Consider the following 19,366-nt stretch of genomic DNA (forward strand, 5'->3'; position numbering starts at 1 on the left):
ACCTGCAGTTCACACACATCCTGCAGCTCATTTTGAGCCACATTAATGTAGCAACTATGTATCTGTATACCTGTAAATTCCAAACAGCTGAACAGAGAAGAAACAACAAAGGCAGAGACACTGCAAGGGTGTGCCAGCCTCTTCATTCACCTTACACACAGCACAGCTGTCTGCTCATACTTTGATGGTTATTCTAAATTCTGGACCTCTCTTGGAGGAAAATGCGTGACACAGTAACACAGAATGTTGTTCAACAGTTTTAGCCTTTGGTTTTGTTCTGCAGATAAGCATTCATCTCCACCCCATAAAGGCTTAAATATTTTCAGTCTATTCTAAATAGTACACATTTCTGAAATACCACAGTAACAGTGCGCATGTGTAGGTTGGGGGGACTTTTTACCACGGAATATTCTTGGTTAGAAGATGGGGAGACCCCCCCACCCCAAAAAAACCCAAAACCCACTAATGTCAGATCGAGGTTAATAAACACACCTATATCATTATTCTCACTTTTCAGTGCACAAACAAAGTAAAGCTAAACATTCACACCCTGCTCAGGCATCCAATGCACTCCCACACCCTAACACAGGAGCAACTGAACACACACACCTCCATGCCTACTGTCCTCAGAACACGTCAGTTTAACAGCAGTTCTTTAGCAATCAAACTATGCCCGATCAAAATAAATACTGCCAAAAAGAAAAATGTGAATGAAGAATGACAAAAACAGCATTTGGTGCAAATATACTTTAATTACCAGGCTGGAAACTACATGAAATCATACGATCTCCTCATTTCATTACTCTCGTCACACACACACAAACGTTTCCAGCATCTACAGATTATAGCTATTTTGTTTTCCAGGCTAATCGAGGTAAAGTGCTGGAACTGTTCCAGCCCATCCATCTTACTTAGCGTAAAAACACATGAGTAGGGAAGAGGGGGGGTGAAGACAAAATTAAGCAACAAAAAAAAAGAAAAAAAGAAAAAAAAAGTTAAACATGTTAGTGAGACTGAAACTGTCCTTTCCTAGTGTTTCACCAAGTCTCACAGGCAAACCAGATCACATAAAGATCAGGGGTTTCAATACATCCCGACAAATATGTAAAACAGAAAATCCACAGACATGTCAAAGGTGATGAAAACATTTTTGTAGTCCTTCCCATGACAGACAGAGGTGTGGTGTTGGCAATGCGATGAATGAAAGGTTGCTAACAGCTCCTTCAGTGTCCTGATGTCTGCCACTGTCCTTTGTAGATAAATACACACCATTAAAAGCTTTACAGTAACAGATTACAGTCTCATGAGCTGAACCTGCCGTCAACAAGCAGGTACCATTTGAAAACATGTAGCAGAGGGGCCTTTAAAGAGCTTTCTACTTCCAGCGAGACGACGCTATTGAAGCAGTTGGACCTTTGACAGGACGTCAAGTTTGAGGGCAAGAAAAATGCAACAAAGTACAAATAAACCAAGTAGCTAAAACTAAAGCAGGATAATACAACTGTCATGGAGGGAATCCCGCCATTATTATGACTGTAAATAAGCAGCCTCTTACTGCAGTGTGTGTTGTATGTGACTGCTTTAGTTCTAGCTGGTTAGTGGATCTAATGAACTGCCTAGTGAGTTTAGGCTCTAACTACCAAAGAAATAAAAACACTGGCCAATCCAGCTTCTTTTATTCAGAAAGGATCATTTCAAACTGTGACTCATAGCTTTGTCATTAGTCATGCTAGCCCTGTCCCAGTTTCCTGAATTCAGAGGCTGGGTTTCGAGAGGCTTTGGCGCAATGACATAGGACGACAGAGAAGAAAAAACAGAAAACCACAGACTGGAAAAATTTCTTCTTGCGATTATTAAAAGTACATCACATCTGCAGATGAGGGACAGCCCTACACCTTTGACAGTGACAGCTTTGTTTGTTATGATGTGGTGCCCACCCACAGGGCACTTAGGAGGAACTGGATGTTGTACATGTTCGGATCCTCGCCGCTACTAAATCACAACCAAGTGGAACAACTAAAGGACTAAAGGTGTACTCACACTTGTCCTCGTGTGCCTGCACTCAGGCCTGAGTATGTTTCTGGAGGTTATGCTCTGAAGATTTTCTTCCAATTTTTCCTTAAACCCAAATTCAAACATCTCCTCTCCACTCAGAGACACGTGCTACAGTTCACGTTATAGAGTTTAAAGTTAAAGACAGGCACACTTACAGTGAAACCTTGTTCTTTATTTACCACTGATTTATTGGTTAATAACTGAGATGTTGAAGCAGCGTTTCAGCTACGGACCCATGGCCACCTGTTTTCTTCTAACAGTTACACACCGGTCAAAACAACTGAACACTGGGAGGAGCAGCTCAGTGCGAGTACACTCTTAGGCACCTGAGCAAGCTGACATTTCTTGTCCCAACACAAGGTCTTGTGGCTGTACAGTGTTTATGAGGATTTTTATGCCGTCAAAGCAACAAGGGGCAAAGATTAAGAGGACAAACTTTAGTTTGTGATGACAGATGAAATCATACAGATGATTACAGTTTGGTCAGCTATAGGTCTTGTAATTAATGTTGAGGCTGATGAGATCAAAACATATCTTTTTGTTTTTAGAGGGCTAAGAAAAATGCAGAACAATCCATTTACAAAAGGAAAAAAAACACAATATGAAGGCGCATTTAAAACACAGGAGGGAAAAAATGTAATCTTTTACCGTGAGATTGACAGCTTGACTTCACTCATCAAAACCACGGCATATTAATGTCTTAAAAGTTGCCAACACCTCCATTGCTCAGTTTAAGGAGGGAGCCTGTATGCTGTGAAGCCATGCAGGCTGATACGATTACTGAAGCTGGATGTGGACTTGGGTCATAGTGCTACCATTTCATTAATCTTTCCGAGAAGACTATATTGACTCCGTCTTCCTCAGAACTGCCAACTCCAACCCCTCTGCACATAGGCACTAAAAATTAAACATAAAAGACAAACTGAAATGATTCTAACTAACAGCTGACCCAATTCTGGCTGGTTGCAGTAAACTCTGGGCCCTGTGGCTCTCACATGGAGGTTGAAGTGTGGGTTTAGGTTTAGCTGCCGAAGCCAAAAATGCCCTTGATGTAGCCAGTCAGACCGCCCTTGCCCTTCTGTTCCACCTTGTCATCCAGCGGTGGGAAGGCCACATGGTTAAGAGCAAGGTCAAAGAACAGAGGCTTGCAGGGGATTGGCTGGAAGTCGGGTGGGAACTGGACCAGACTGGGCTGTTTTCCGACGAGACTGGGGTCAAAGCGGAAGGTCTCCAGGTGGTCACAGAGGGGCTGCGTGAAAAAGAAGTGAGGAGATGAGAGCACTGGAATCATAGGGAACAGAAAGTTCAGCTAAATGAAGAAATAAAATAAAAAAGCAGCAGAAAATGGAGTGATGACAACCTCATCAAACTGCATTTCTTGTCATAAATGTTAAAATGGCAGATCACATCAAGCATGGACACAAATTAAAATGATGAGATTAGCATATGTGCAAATAATCCCTTGCTGCTCCAAACACTCATTTTCCAAAAAGAGGATATCCCTAATCTCAGCTCTGTCTGTTAGAGCACAAGCCCCGCCCTTTGTTCTTCAAATATTGTGTCTGTGATGGGCAACCAATCAGAAGAAAGCTGGCCTGACACGAGAGGAGCAGAAATTGCTTGCGTTAGGCCAAGGCCAGCATGACAGATAAGATTTCGAACTTTGACTCATGCAACTAAAGCTACTGCAGTGCAGACTGTGACAGATCCACTCAAACTTATTCCAGTTATTGAAATTCCTAAAAATTAAGTTTTATCACAAAAATAGATAAACGTTAAATGACATCATCAAAACCACTTTTCAAGTTTTTATGTTGCAGTTTGTTAGACGCAAATATACAAATTAAGCTTCACCTCGGCTCTTCAGGAGTAATATGACCGATAAGTAATTAATCCACAGACGTACAGACACAAACGTGCAAGAACCATGTGTCTGTGTACGGCTGTAGTGTTGAGCAGCCTGAGGCTTCCTCCTCTTACCGTGTTGTCTTTCACCAGCTGCTGAGGAACTTCAACTATCTCGTCGGTGTCTGAAACACAAACACATCTCTTCAGGACTGTACAACAGAGAAGACGACTGCTGGTTTAACTGTTTAACAACTTCGAGGCTCGCACCTAAAATGGCAGCAGCTTGAAGTGAGTATTTTTCAGCGTTGACCTCAGCAATGAGCTCCTGGACATCGGGGAGATCCTGCAGAAATTCATGATGAATGTAAATTAACGTAGCGCAGTGATATTTTTGTTAAACTTTGATGTACCGTGTGTTCGGGTCTCATTGCATTTCCCTAACAAACAACATGGTTTGCTGCACAGTTACTTATACTAACTAAAAATCTAGCAATTTATTAGTGTTACTTAGAACAGATTAGCAGGCATCTGCATCTTTGTGATCCATAAAGCTTTTTACCATAAAGCTTTTTAATAACATCTATTTGTCTAAATATAATGTGTTGTAAATAACTAAAATGGCAACCTAGATAAAGATGAGGCTTTGAAAAGAGGCCTCCACAATGAGTAACGCCATGACTCATGTTTGAGGTGTGTGTGTGTTTGCTTGCATGTTAAACCAACCTTGAGGCTGTTGTTGAGGCTCTTGGCCTTAGATTGGACTTCCTTGGCATATTTCAGCACCCTTTCATACAACACCAGCGCCTCACTCCACTTCTTCACTAACACATAAGACTGGGCTATAAAGAAACACCTGCAGGAGGCCAAAGAAAGCAGCTCATTAACAACATGTGGGTTTATGAACTGCAGAAGCTTTCATGGAAATGTGAAATGGAACAAAGCTTAGAGATACTTTTCACATCAGGACGCAGGTGTATTTGCGATTGTAAATACGACACTTGTTGCACTGTTTGAATTTCAGCTGCATTGTTTGATGCAGAACATGTTGAAAACCAGGCACAAAAACACTGACCTGTAGGCCTTGTAGACCAGGGTCTTCAGGGACACCTCCTTTTGGAAGGCGTGGTCATCCTCCAGACCCTGCAGGGTGGAGAGCTCTGCCAGACTCTGGATAGTTGGAGGAGGTGGTGGTGGGGGAAAAAAACAAAACAAAAACAAAAAACAAAACAAAAACACAAGATGCACATCATGTAACTATGGTAACACAAACATCAGGCTGTACACCTTAGAGACAGAACTTGATAACAGGACATTCACCTGCAGGATGATGTCATACAGGCGGATGAGATCCTGTGGACGGGGCCCCCTCTTGTTCTCGTCGGCCTCGGGCTCCTTCAGTTTGGCCTGCAGAGTATGAGCCATGCTCTCATTCCTCTTCACCAGTGTACACAGCTTAATGTAGGTCAGGTAGCTGGGAGAGAAGAGCAGCAGTGATTATTCACTTACGGCGTGCGATCCCTTTAAACTCATCAGGTCTGTAAACCTCGGCTGAATCAACTGCAGACATCGTCAGGAACCATTAACATGCCTCACAGGCGCTCTGCAAGTTGAACCAGACTCACCCGACACGTGTTCAGCCTAATGATGCCCCGACCTGACAGGTTTATACATGTCTGTCTATCAAAAGATGTTAGAAGTTGCTAGTAATGTTTCCAAACAGCCAAATGTTCTCCGATTTCATCCTCCCAAAAGTAAGCATGTGTTTGTAATTTCACAATAAACTGAAGATCTGTGTGTTACAGTGTTGTCTGCATGAAGAGACGAGGAGGGGAATGATCAAAGTGTTATTGACTTACTGAGATAAGTGGTAAAGCATTTAGCTGCAGCTATAATCCTATGACTGACTAACTTAACAGAACCAGGAGTAAAATCGAAGTACATTTTTCTTCCTTTTTTACCTGTGCAGGTACTGCAGGTTGGACACCTTCCCAGTGTCACCATCAGAGCTCCTCTCTCGCTGTTTCTACAGTGATAAAAAAAATTGATAGATTTACAAAAAGGAAAAAAAAAAAAAAAGCTCTTTAGTTGAACCTTCTAGTATTCCCAGTTTCAGGTATTTACAAGCTACATCTTCACCACCTCTCATTCTTGTCAACATCACAGCTTTTCATCCTGCTGAATCTTACCGCCTCAGTCTTGAGCTCCTCTTTCACTGCCTGGATGGTGTCTCTGCACTCGGCCAGCAGGGTCTCATACAGATGTTCTTTGGTTTCCTCATTAGCTGCCTGAATGACACAAACAGATCCAAAGATGAGGATAAAGGAAAAAAAATAAATGTAGAACTTACTGAATAGTAGAGAAGGAGGGAGACGGGCGTGTTTCACATTCTAAGCAGAGAAACGTCTCAGATCGTACCAGCACGGTCTTTACATTTTTTCATCATAGATTTAATGCAACTAAACGTCTAAGTTGGCAACAATGAGGAAAACCCAGGGGGTGAAGCCTATGTGTGAGGATGGCACATGCTGAAGATGAGATGATGTACAATAGATGACTCTGGAAAGTAAAAACAGAGTACCTATCAAAAATGCAGGTTCAGCAGTAACACGACACACTGAACGCACTGAAGCAGTTTTTCAGCCTCCAGTTTGGCTTCCATGTATCTCCTTACTTCGATTCAGCTCTCTGTACAGGTCAGCTAGGAACATACTTTAACACTTTCAGTTGCTTTTCTTCTGCTTTCTTGTAGCTACAAAGACTGCTTTCAGCTAAAAGAACACTCAATACTCTGAGGCCATCCTAGGCACACACAGGCAGAGCGGAGAAGGGGAGGAAGCAGTCGCGCCTCTTAACATGCAGACTGAAAGTGGAGATGTTCACAAATCCTTTTTATGCTTTTTGTAGAATAACTTCCAAGCAGATTTACGCAGCGATAGCAGCCATTTAACCAGACTGATGAGATTTGGCTGAAACTTGATCAGATCATAAAAGGTTTCTACCAGATTGTGCAGACGTATCTCATTTAAAACGCGATCAAGCAAACATTTGATGCATGTAACAGTTTTAGTACTTTGATACAAAGAGCAACAGTTAAAGCAGGAATGCGACTGACAAACTCGGGGAGAGACGCAGGTATGTGGCCCGGCAGGCTGCTGATGCATTCCTGCACATAACTCATCAGCAGTTAAGACACTGTATAGTTTCAGGGTTCAGGTCTTTAAGAATGACACGATTGTTCATCATCTAAGCCGTCTTTCATCACCACACTAATACAACAGGCCTGTGTTAAACTGAGATAGTCTCAGAAAGATGCAGGATGGGTTTTACTAACACTGGAAAAAAGCAAAGTGAGAGCAATAAAACAATTACAGAAGGACTGATCACTCATAAAAATATCAGTTTTAAGTATTTAAAAGATTTTGTGGATTACATTACTGTGTCTCTGTTGTTGCGAAAAGTTGAGAAAACACAGTAGAGGAATGTTACAAAACAATTCCTTGTGGTGGCAAACCTGATAACAGATTGTTCACAAGCCTTCTCTCTCCCACCCAGAAAGGTGATGCTGCTACGCGTTTCACACTTGTGCCAACACCCTAATAAGGCCTAGAACAGCCAGTTCTACCTGTTGAGCATTCTGTGCTGTTCGGCAGGAGGGCTGGATGGATACACTGGTTAGAGGAGGAAACAGCCCTTCAACTAGGGTTGACATTTGGCCCTACAGTGTCTCCTGTCCCCTGAGGCCACAAGCAGAAGAACAGGTGCACATTGTGAAGCTAAAGGTGCTAGAGCTGTGACACAATATAATGTGCATACTATGCAAAAATCCTTTAATTGTGACCAATAAGAAAAGCCAAATGTGATAAAAACTGCCAGCGCTGCAGTTCTTCTCCACACAGTCACTCACAGCCACCTTTAACCGCCTTTTATGCGACAGTCAGACCTAAAATGCTCCATCTGAAACTAAAATGAGCTGCTGGGTGTAGCCCTGCATTCATGTGCGAGGTGAAATGCGTAGAATGCAGTTGTCCGATGAGAGCAGCTGCATGCCTGAGACCTGAGTGGCAATGGGTGTGACAGGTGTGTCTGCAGGGTGTGCTGAGTACTCGGGCACAAAACAGAAGTAATGAGCTGTGGCGACAGCGAGGGGACATGTGATACTATCAAGAACAGAGTGCCACCTACTGAGATTTTATGGAACTGCACTGAGTGCTCTCAGGGTTGTTTTATGGTTTTATTAAACCGTTTTAATGCTTGACGAGTACCCGACAGCCTCCAGCAGGATGAAAGATTATTTAGTTAAGAAGAGACTTTTATGCTTTTACTTATTTCCTCTCATATATTCACTTTTACTTAGAGCTGGGCGATAGAACGATAACGATATGTATCGCGATATAACTTTTACTCGATAGAGAAATTAAGCTATCGCGATAGACCTCGCCGCTCTTGTCCTCTTAAGAAAAAAGAAAAAAAAAAAAAAAAAAGGTCAGCCGATCCAAATTCAGTAGCGCAGAACTGAACCAATCACAGCCGCAGCGTCACGTTGCGTGACTTGCTACGTACAGCACAAGTGCCAAGCCGCACGTGTGTTTGTTTGGGAAGCAGCCAGCGCATAATGGAGGAAATGAGTGTGCCGACTAGAAAAATCAACCGAGCGTGACCGAAGAGAAAACCGATGATGGTTCCAATGCCGGAGAGATTGTCGAACGGAAGAGCCATAGAAGCTCCGTAGTGTGAAGGTATTTCGGCTATTTCAAGTCTGACAAAAAACAGAGTAGCGTGCACTGTAAATTGTGCCGAAAGCAAGTCTGGAAATACAATAAACTGGTGCATGCGTCACACTGTGTACCACGTTATTGTTTCGGTGAAATGAATTTCTACAATACTGTTACTGTTAATTCTACTCTCTGCAGTGTTTAAATGCTTACATATACACACAGTTACTGTCCCTCCACACATACGACTCGGTTCTGCTTCTATGCCCCATCTATGTTTACTTTTTCCCACCGAGGCTTCTAGACTTCTGATTGGCCAACATTTCTGCACGGTTAGGAATCTAGCGCCACCTGCTGCTTTGGCATGTTCATAGCAGCGTTTTCCTTCATTTCTGCCTTTATGTGTGGACGGGATTATTTTTTAAAACGAAAACGGAAAATCTCAGTTTTCAAATATACCCGTGTACGCGTGGACGTAGCCTCAGTCTCTGACTGGAAGCACTAATTCGTCATTCGGCTTTTGTCAGACTAAAGTAACTGTTAAAACTGTTTGAAAAGCTAAGCTATACAACAAGGAGAGATTGAGAATTTCCTTTTAGTTCTCAGTTTATTTGATATTGACAAAAGTTAGTCAGTTTTGTCTGTTCTTCTGTAAAACAAACTAAGATTTATTTTTAGAATTAATATTTTGTTTCTAAGTGGAATTGACAATTTAGTCTGTTTCATTTGTTCTATTTTGAAACTTAAACGCTTTAGCGGCTGCCTTTTGTGTAGTTTGCAATATTTGCCTTTATTTATCTGAAAAAGTCTCATGTTCCTTAAGTACATCTACCCTGTTGAACTTATTATGGGAAATAAATATTTAAAAACAAGCTGCTGATTATTTCACATTTTACTTGTGAGCAACGGCACATTTAAATCTTACAAATATAGTTATTTGGCTGATATCGTGATAGATATCGTTATCGCCTGAAATGAAAAAAACATATCGTGATATGAAAAAATCTCATATCGCCCAGCTCTACTTTTACTGTACCGGACAGTCACTGAAAACATGCAAAGGTTTTGGATATCGAGCTCATCTATATCAGGGATGTCAAACTCATTTTACATTGTGATCTGTTTACATACTTTGATCTTAAGCGAGGCGGACAAGTGAAACTCCCCTTGCTGTCATTGTAAACAAGTGGAACTACACATTTAATCAATGAGACATCTTAATAAAAGAAAAAGTGTTTTCAGTACATGATAAAGAAATGCCGCTGTAGTAAATTAAAGAATCTGTCAGCACGACTCTTTAGGCTTAAATTACAGAAAATTAATATGTAAAATTACAAAAAGTTATAAAACAAAGTGTTAATTCACAGAAATTTTAATTTTACTCTGAATTCACTGAAAAAGAACCACAGTTTCTTTTATTTCTCTTATAGATAGTGAAAGTAGTCATTTAATTGCTTTAACTATCACTTAATTGTGTTGTTTTAGTATGAATGGTCACATACGAGGTCTTAAACAGATGGAAAAGCTGCCAAACTTATGAAAATATAGTTAAAACACTTAAGACATTTTCCAAGTCAGTCCAACAGGTAAGACTGGAGTGTCTGTACCCAGGAATTATGTTTGTCACTACCTGATCTATATGCAATTAATCCTTATAAGCTTAAAACTCAAATCAAGGCCCAATTTAAGAATGAAAATATAGAAGTGGGCCTGAATTTGGAAGTGAAAACAAAAATAACAGGCTCGCCTTCTAAGGATATAAAAGGCATGTGGCAGCGGAGAATAAGAAACAAGGTTGAATTCATTACATTAAAACATTGGCATTTATAAGCAGTCTAAATGGGTCATATGAGCACACAGAATCAGTGTTGTGATACATACTGGGTAGTCTCTGATAGTAGCTCTGCATGAGGCAGTCAGGAAACATAAGGAGGGGTAGGGCTGCTCGATTATGGCAAAAATGATAATCACGATTATTTTCACTGAAATTGAGATCTCGATTATTTGACGATATTTATTTAACAATAACAATGTGTTGAATAATGACTTTAAAGATTGTCAAAAATAATATAAAATAGTGTGCAAATACTGATAACAGTGCAAATGTTTGCAATATAAAAAATAAATGAAAAATGTAAACATCTATGTTTAGTGAACTTTGCAGTGTTGCTCTGTGGTGCAGCTACGACACTGTACCAAAGTTTACACACTATGTCTACTTGATCCACGTCTGACTCCACGAACCCATAATATTTCCACACCACTGAAGTTTTTTTTTACCTCTCTTTTCAACCAACGGCAGTCACTCTCCTCTCCAAATAACTTCTGCTTAGCTTTCCGAGCTTTCCGAGCTTCCCTTGGGTCCTCTTAATCAGCGGTCTCCAACCCCCGGGCCTCGGACCGGTACCGGTCCGTGAGTCGTTTGGTACCGGGCCGCGAGAGTTGAGGCTCAGGTGTGAAATGTATAGTTTTCAGGGTTTTTATCGGTTTTCAGCGTTATTTTGTTATCGTTTTTATCATTTACTCGGTTTTCCTGGGTCTTTTCACGTGTGTTATGAATAAGCCTTTTTTTGCGGTACCGGTACTAGTTTTATTTTGTTGTATTTATCCGTGACACCTTAAAGGCCGGTCCATAAAAACATTGTCGGGCATAAACCGGTCCGTGGCGCAAAAAAGGTTTGGAGACCGCTGCTCTTAATTGTTGTGACACGTGTTCGAAATGCAGAGAGGTGCGCTTGATTTGCCACACGGAGAGTAAAGCACGAGGGAGGGGCTAATAATCGGCTCAGTCATTTTTAATGATTGTTGAAAGCCCAGATCGTAATCGTGATTAAAATTCGATTAAGTGAGCAGCCCTAGGGAGGGGTAATGACCAGTGATGAACACGATTATATTTGTACTACAGAAGGAATCTATTCACTTATTGTCTTTGAGTCAATGTCTCTGCAGTTGTTTCCATTGTTTGCAGCCCAAGAGACATAGAAAGGACAACCAACATTAGGAGGTGCAACAACATGCGTTTCCCACTGAGTTTGTTTATATGCTTAAAAAAGAAGGAATGTGTGAGAGGCTGACCTGAGCGATGGCGGCCTCGTTGTCTGCCAGACCCAACAGGAAGACGCGAGCCTTGTCAATCTTCACAGGCACCGTGCGTCCTCGCCACTCCACTTCACTCATAGTGGCCGCCTGCTTGGTTCGCGCCTGAGTAATCAGTGCCTTGAGGGAAACAAAACAAACCCTTCTGGATGTAGTACACGATTACACAGCTGTGTAATATTCTTGTTTGGTATGTGCTCCCCCCAGCAGTTTAATCATGAATTACAGACTGATTAACAAAAGTTTTACCCCTTCGTGTTTACCTCTAGTTTCTCAGCCATCATGCCACCTCCTCCACCAGTCAGCCTCATCTGCATCAGGTCATTGATGGCATTCTGATCACCTAAAATCAAATACAACCAGGGAGTGAGTGTGTGTTTGTCAGTGTGCAGAGGAAGGACTGAACTCAGGATCGGTGTTGTGCATCAACAATGACACTGAGAAGAACGACTACAGCAATGCTGACCAATATTGTAAGCGCAGTAGCGAATGTTGGGCGATATCTCGTCTACACGCTGGCGGTACAGAACTGCCAGGTCCTCAGTGAAGGCACTGGCCAGCTTCTCATAAATGGTCCTGACAAGACAAAAGTATTTATCAGTGGTTTAAAAAAAGTGAAAGAAAAACAAACAAGAAAACCTCCCATTATTAAAAGAAGAATTAAAAAACAAAAAACAGAGTGCAGTAATGTTAACGCTCACTTGCACTTGTTGAAAGCCTCCATGGCTTGTTTCCACTCCTGCAGCTCAAACTCCACCATTCCAGTCAGGTATGCAGTGTAGGCCTGAAATAACACCACAACACATGATGAGGAGCTCCTCTGTTCATTCCCTCACCACACTTCATCAACAGTAAAGGTGGGAATCACCAAGACTCTCCATGATATTATCACATTATTTCACTCATGATATATTATTGTGATTTAACATTTTTGTGATATCTGCAGTAGCAAGTACTACAATTTATCATCTTCTTTCAACTCCAAATTATGTCTCCAAAGTTACAGTTAAACTCATTTTTTTTCTTTTGTTGCAAAATAAGTACACAACACTGTCACTAAAGTTTGCTGTAGAAGTTGCCATAAGACAGAATCAGTCTGCTTTGAAACTGATATCAGTCTGCGATGGAACAGGGTCAAGTTGGCAGTTACATACATGGAAATCTGTTGTCTACGCAGACAGAAATGACCCTCTTTTCTACAAGAATATAGCCAGAATACAATCAGCTGGCAGCCAGTTTAGTTGAGTCCCCTCAAGTTGTGCTCACTGACACAGAGTCATTCAGACCGCTGACAATCTGTCTGCATTTATAGATTAGAGAAAGCAACTATTCACAATCCTCTGCCAATTTCCCTGAATAACTGCAGTCAATCCAAAGGCACACTGCAACTGTTTGCAGAAAGGCTGCCTCCTCCAACCTTTCAGCCCTCTTGTTCAAAGTATTCCAAAAGTATTTTATTGATTAAAATATCAATATTTGGTGTCCCTGTGTAGATAAAATATCGTCATGAAATATTCTGCACTGTTTTTCTAATTAACAGTGTTTGAAGTTCTCAAATCTTACAGTTGAAAGACAACAAATCGAAAAGTTAAAGTTATTCATCTCTGAGGCTGGGACCTCGCTGCACATCCACTTGTTATTCCACACACCTACACGGGTCAGTTAAGATGAATTTGACCTGTGTACCTGTGCCTCCAGTTTAGTTTTGGCGTCCACACGGGGGCTTTCGCAGAGCTTCTCCAGCTTCTCACTGTGCTTTGCAGCCTTACGTAGTCGTGACAGCAGGTGGAAGCGCTTACGTGGCTCTGTATTGGCCTCCTGCTTCAACTGCATGGCGTAGCTCCATGCACGCTCTGCTTCCATCAAAACCAGCAGAAGATACCTGAAAAAAGGTGGCATAGCTGTATAAACAGTTTGTTTTTTTATGTGAAAGCATCAAGCCACTGAACTGTTCCACATCAAAGCAAAGTGATCTGTTTAAGTGTTTCAAACTGGAATTTCCTTAATGTAAAGGTTCCCAAACCAGCAGCCAGTTAACTACACGTGAATGACCAGTTAAAATTATCTAAGTCTAACCTGTTATCAGAAAGCATTTCCACAGTGACTTTCTTCCCAACAAACTTGTGTCGGTTTCCCATCTTGAAGCCAAGAGTCTTGCGGAGGCGCCGTAGCCTGCGGGAACAGTAGCCCCTGGAAACAGACAAGGATTTTTTTAATTCTACATTACAATAAATGAAATACAACATAGACAAAAAAAGTCACCACGAAACTTAATATGCAGGAAGATCAAAGAACATAAATTATCTATCACTATATCTTAAACTCCGCAAATATGAAAATGTGGCGAAGATAGGTGGACATCAAAAGCTTTGAGTTTAACTTTAATCCACACCTGTTCCATTTAACTGCATTAAACCATAAATCTGAGCCCAGCATTGTGAACAGAAGTCTCATGTCAGTGTCTTTACATTGGGTGGGAAAACTGCTGCACCACACACAAATCTCCACCCTGTAATGTATGACCTGAGCCAGCTCACCTGTATCTCTGGTAGTCTCCATGCCTGAGGCCGTGCTGCTGCTGGGATTCTTTGATGATTTGCAAGACTGAGATTAAACTTTAAGGTACAAACCTTATGTAACCATCACACACGTTACTCTGAGGGGCAGTTAACCATTTATTTTGAAGCATGAACGTTTCAGTTTTGATAGCAGTTATTGTATGCAAGCACCAAGACAGGCTGTTTTAACTATTGTAACCGCTAATGAAACTCAAAGATGACATCACATAATAGCTAGCAATCTTAAAATATGTCCTCAGACCCCCAAAATAAATTGTGAATACATAAAAATCCCCATTTACCACTGACAGCCTGCTTCAGTATGACACGTAGCCTAATAACCGCTAGCTTATCTTCCAACTGAGTTAGCTAAAAGCTAACGTTAGCTTAAGAGCGTGAAACATGCTCGCAGAGGGAAAACGTCAAAGAGCACGTGTCGTGTTCTTAAGGATACTTTCCAGTCCGAGTCCTCCATCCGGTAAGTTTTCTTTATTTTCTTCCATTAGGGAAACTTTAGCGTCGTTTTGCTTGTCTGCGGCCATCGCTTCACGCTAACAGCTAAGCGGCACACATACACACATGCCCAGTCAGAGGTGCAGCCAGGGACCAATGAGTGCGCAGGGAGGGGCAAAGGGGCAAACTTCGCGAGACTTTGCTGATGTGCCTCATGATTCAGTCGATTCATACGCCCCACCGCCCCCGGAACAACAAATAAACAAAAACAATCTAAATAAATTAAAAATAAAAAAACTTTTATTCTTCTTATTATCATTATCAATACAGCTACTGCTATTAATTATAATTAGAATAAATTATATCATCATAAAATTAAACCACCCCTCTTTGCCTTTAGCTTCCTCCCACAGAGCAAGTAACATTAATAATATTCAGAGGTTATAAAGGGATAGTCACCAATGTACTGACCAATTTATTTGTGTTTTATTATAGCAGTTTCAGTCCTCTGTACCTGTGTGGTATCATGCTGTATTTTAACTTTATATTTGAACTAAACTACAGTTTACTAATACGGTAAGACTATTTTCTTAACTGCTTGTTCCATTATTGTGAACAGTCTTTGAACCTTCAGGAAACAAGAATCAAAATTGCCATCAACAACCAGAAAAAACAATACAATATAAATATTAAAGAGGGATTCCATATCTTTTAATAGAAATGTAGAGACAAATCCAAAAGCTTCCTCCTCCGTGACCACTATGTAGCCACCAATTACGCACAGATAAATAAACCTGATATAACCATGTCAGTGCCTTGAATGTACTGCGAAGAGACTGTAGGATCAGTAAGAGCTGAGTTAGCAAAGTTAAGAATACAAACTCTTGGGGTACATGTATACACACAGTGGGTTCATGTGCACCTCTATCCCAAAAAGTCTCTTATTTTTGGACCGCTCTGAGGAAATATGTTTCACAAGCATATCCCTGACCATAATTTTGTTTTTAAAAGGAATGCAAACTCAGGCAGGTGTTCGAAAAAACAGCAGGGGCATTCAGATGTTGTCAGCTGCAGAAATGTATCTGAATAGAAAGTTTTTGATCTCCGAGATGTGCATGGTCTCTTTGATGGTTGTGTCTCTGCTGCGGACCTGAAGAAGGCCACTTTCCAACGTGTTCTCACCGATGATGATGGTGAAAAGAACGCCCATCTCATCGTATCTGCATTACATCCACACAGAAACACACAGGCACGAGTTTAAAGAAAGGTAACGTAATTCAATTTGCATTATGTGCTGATTTAACGGCATTTACTTGGCATTCAGCTGCTCCATTGATGTTGGCAGAGTTTCAAGATATCCAGGCCACACAGAGATCTTTGCTTCCAGGAACTCCTGCAGAAGGCCTTCACAAATCTGAAGAAATATATTTAAAACACTTTTAATGCAATTTGATGCAAGTCCACAGAAGGAACACATTCAATCAGATCCTTTTAAGGTGAAAAATGTGTATTTGCACAGAAAAACTCCACAAAGAAAAAGCATGCAACATGTACTTCATGTTATCATTACCTGCCTCAGCTCCACAGTGGCTCCTCTACCAATATTTAAAGCCACTTTAATGGGAACCAACACTGGATGCAGCTTCAGCACCTGAAATCAACAGTGCAACAAATCTCATAAATAAAAGTCACGCCACAAATAGGAAACCCACTGACAGTTTTTCTGCACGTGCAGCGAGCTGTTAAGCACAATCACCTTTCTCTGGTGCAGCTTTTTCTTGCTCTCTTCTCTCTTCAGCTGCTGGAGTGAGTTGGACAGAAACGCCATCGCACCACGGTCCATGTTTGCGGTAACGGAGACGACATGAGGAATAGACCTTCGTCCATCTTGATGCTGAAAGAGGTCAGGTAAGAGAAATGACACTGCGTGTGATTAAACTGAAGAAAAGCAGCAACAGACGAGCAGCTGCCCGTGTTTCTTATGAGACCTGGTGGTTCTTCTTCCTAAAGCCGTTTAGTTCAACTGAGATTTCTGAAAGCCTCTATCAGCTGGGAGCTAAGGGAATTTTTGATATCAATTTGACTTCCTGTTTTAAGACATTGTCAGAGAACCAGAGCCTCTGCAATAGCAGCTTAGGAACATGACTGAATCTCGATCCCGACTTAAAGCACACTCTAAAAGAAGCAGACGGACCTGCAGTTTGGACCGGTCTCCTTTGTGTATGTGCAGCAGCTCGGCATCTCCTCGACTCCACAGTGTCTCCAGGACCTCCTGACCCCACGGGAAGTTGTAGATGATCCTCACACCGCGAGATGCCGCCTGTTCGAGCTCCTCCTGCTGGACTTCATTGCTGCTGAAGTCGGACGGGGAGAGGGCAAACTGGATAAACAGGACGAAACAAAGAGAAAAGCTGAGTTATTAATGTTTGTAGTTTATAAGGCTGGGAAAGTGTTCTTACAGGAAAATACATTTATGCACTGGTGCATCACACCGTTTTAAATTTGTCTGAGATGTTTCCCTCCTCAAAGACTCACTTTTCTCCACCACTTCAGCCTCTGTCGTGTCCAGTGGTCCAGCCACTGGGACGATGTGCGAGGAGAGCAAAACCACACTAGAGATGTTTGCGTGACCTCAGCTGAGCTGACAGAAAATAGAATATACAGTGTGTTAATATGACATACTTACCTCATAAGGTCTGAAAAAGGTTAATGTGAACTCATGAAATACTGTATTAATATTAAAAGTCTAGCTCAGATAAACAATATAAAGAAACAAAATCCCAGTGAAGTTTGTTTGAATTTTTATTTTTCATAAGTGTATCCACACAGACACTCACACAGGTAAGAAACAACAGACGAAGCCTCACCAACCAGAGCCTTCTGCAGGCTGGAAGCACAGACCCGTCTCAGCCAGACCAAACGGCAGCTTCCTGTTCACCAGCTCTAACGAGGGGACAAACTGCTCCAAGGCACCTGGAAACAAAACAACACGCGTGAACCATCAAGACTAATTTGAAAAAAATAATTATTTTTTAGTTTTACAACAATGTAAAAGACAGAGACATGTTAAACAGAAATGTTACTAGCTGAGTTTCTGAAGCTGATGAGCACTTTCACACAACACTGAAGTCCTGGCAGTATCCTTAACATGGTATTTCAGCTCTTGCCATCATCTTTCTTGCTTACTGAGTTTACTACAGTGTGAAAATAATATTCCAAGAACAGCTCGTTTCCATTCACCTTACTCAAACAAAAGTACCACAGTGTTGGCATCAAACTGGACAAACAAGTATCAAAAGTATTCATAAACCATTAAAAGAAATACATGGAAGATCATAAAAGCAATAACGTGAAACAGTTGGTATACACGGTGACTTTGCTTGTAGTTTATAAATCATCTGTGGTGTCATTACTTTACTGTGCATGTTTAATGCTAGCTCTCAGTATAGAAATAAAAACGTGTATGTTATGCTCTATTATCATCATTATTTATTACAGGTGTGTGAGGCAACTTACCTTGCAGTAAGTTTGTTCTCATACTTGGGGACCTCTGCAGGAGCATGTGCACCTCCTCAGCGAGCCGCCCCTTGCTTAGCTGCTTCTGCCCAAGTCTCTGTTTCAGCTGTTCACATTCAACAATCCTCAGCTGGCCCTGTCCACCTGTAGGTGCTTCCCTGCTGCTGCTGCTGCTCAGGGTGTTAATCCCAAAAACCTGAGCTCCGGACCTAGTCACTGAATGCCACCACTGGTCCAGCAGGTTTCTCCTGAGCTCCATGCCCAGAGGTCCATAGCTGCAGCACAGCCCGCGCTGAAACAGCTCCACGTTAGCGTGACCAGGAGAAACGAAGAACCTGTCCACGCAGAGCTGCAATAACGTAGTGACCTGGTCCACAGTCTCAGTCTGGGATGTGCTGCAGCGTCTCCAGCTGTGCCGCTTCAGCGTCACAGTGAATGCACTTCTAGACAGGATGTTTCTTACACACCGAGTAAACATGATGAAGAACCCGCTTCAGAGAAAGTTTCATTAGCAAACAACAAGCTTTAAATCCTGTAGATTTAAAATATTCGCTAAGTGTATGGTCCTAAGTGGCCGCATACCGCAGTGAAAAGATGAGTGCATACGGTGGTTTGAATAGTACATGTGAACTGGGCTCACTGTGTTAAATTCCCAATGAAAGCTAACTTTAGCGAACCTTGCTAAAAGCAGCGTCTACAAATACAGACGGCTGTCGGTGCATTTAAGAGTCGGACGGTTTCCCTGCTGTCACACATCTAATGTCCAATTAGCCGCTGCTCACACTTCACATCTCATGGGAGACACATATTTCAGCGTTAGCAACGTATCTGTTACATGTGGTGGGTGATCCGGAAATTAAATCCTTATATCCAGGTAAAGGAGACTTTCAAAATAAAATGGAAACATCTACATCCTTCACCGATTCAGTGATATGAGTGCTTTTCTGGCTCACAGATTAAACTTAATTCGGAAGTGAATGGAGGTGGTGATTGAGTCTGTATTCATTACTGTACAAAAACAAAAATAGCAGTTTAATTTAAATAGATTTTTTTAAAGTTCATTTATCTGATTATAGCGTACACTATGATTATAAAACTACAAAAAATGAAATTAAAAAAAGGGTACTT

The 19,366-nt window shown here is 41.5% G+C and overlaps 2 protein-coding genes across 2 annotated transcripts; both read right to left on the reverse strand.

Moving 5' to 3' along the window:
* Positions 1–738: 738 nt before the first annotated feature.
* srp68 (signal recognition particle 68) lies at positions 739–14,856 on the reverse strand. The gene is made up of 16 exons (XM_085354978.1): positions 14,724–14,856; positions 14,249–14,315; positions 13,788–13,901; positions 13,398–13,593; positions 12,413–12,495; positions 12,178–12,287; positions 11,975–12,054; positions 11,691–11,831; positions 6,090–6,188; positions 5,862–5,926; positions 5,221–5,374; positions 4,976–5,070; positions 4,627–4,756; positions 4,171–4,246; positions 4,036–4,085; positions 739–3,304 (listed from the first exon to the last, which is right to left on the reverse strand). The coding sequence occupies exons 1-16, from the start codon at positions 14,809–14,811 to the stop codon at positions 3,077–3,079; spliced, it is 1,776 nt and encodes a 591-aa protein (XP_085211104.1). The 5' UTR covers positions 14,812–14,856; the 3' UTR covers positions 739–3,076.
* Positions 14,857–15,750: 894 nt separating this feature from the next.
* Positions 15,751–19,033, reverse strand: polg2 (polymerase (DNA directed), gamma 2, accessory subunit). The gene is made up of 8 exons (XM_085356122.1): positions 18,239–19,033; positions 17,590–17,695; positions 17,258–17,363; positions 16,917–17,102; positions 16,479–16,616; positions 16,293–16,373; positions 16,036–16,136; positions 15,751–15,942 (listed from the first exon to the last, which is right to left on the reverse strand). Exons 1-8 carry the CDS (start codon positions 18,714–18,716, stop codon positions 15,777–15,779), a joined length of 1,362 nt encoding a protein of 453 aa, XP_085212248.1. The 5' UTR covers positions 18,717–19,033; the 3' UTR covers positions 15,751–15,776.
* Positions 19,034–19,366: the final 333 nt, after the last annotated feature.

Source organism: Diplotaxodon limnothrissa, linkage group LG6, assembly GCF_057381915.1.
Source record: "Diplotaxodon limnothrissa isolate DT_005_m linkage group LG6, D_limnothrissa_male_GT1.1, whole genome shotgun sequence".
Taxonomy (NCBI): Eukaryota; Metazoa; Chordata; class Actinopteri; order Cichliformes; family Cichlidae; genus Diplotaxodon; species Diplotaxodon limnothrissa.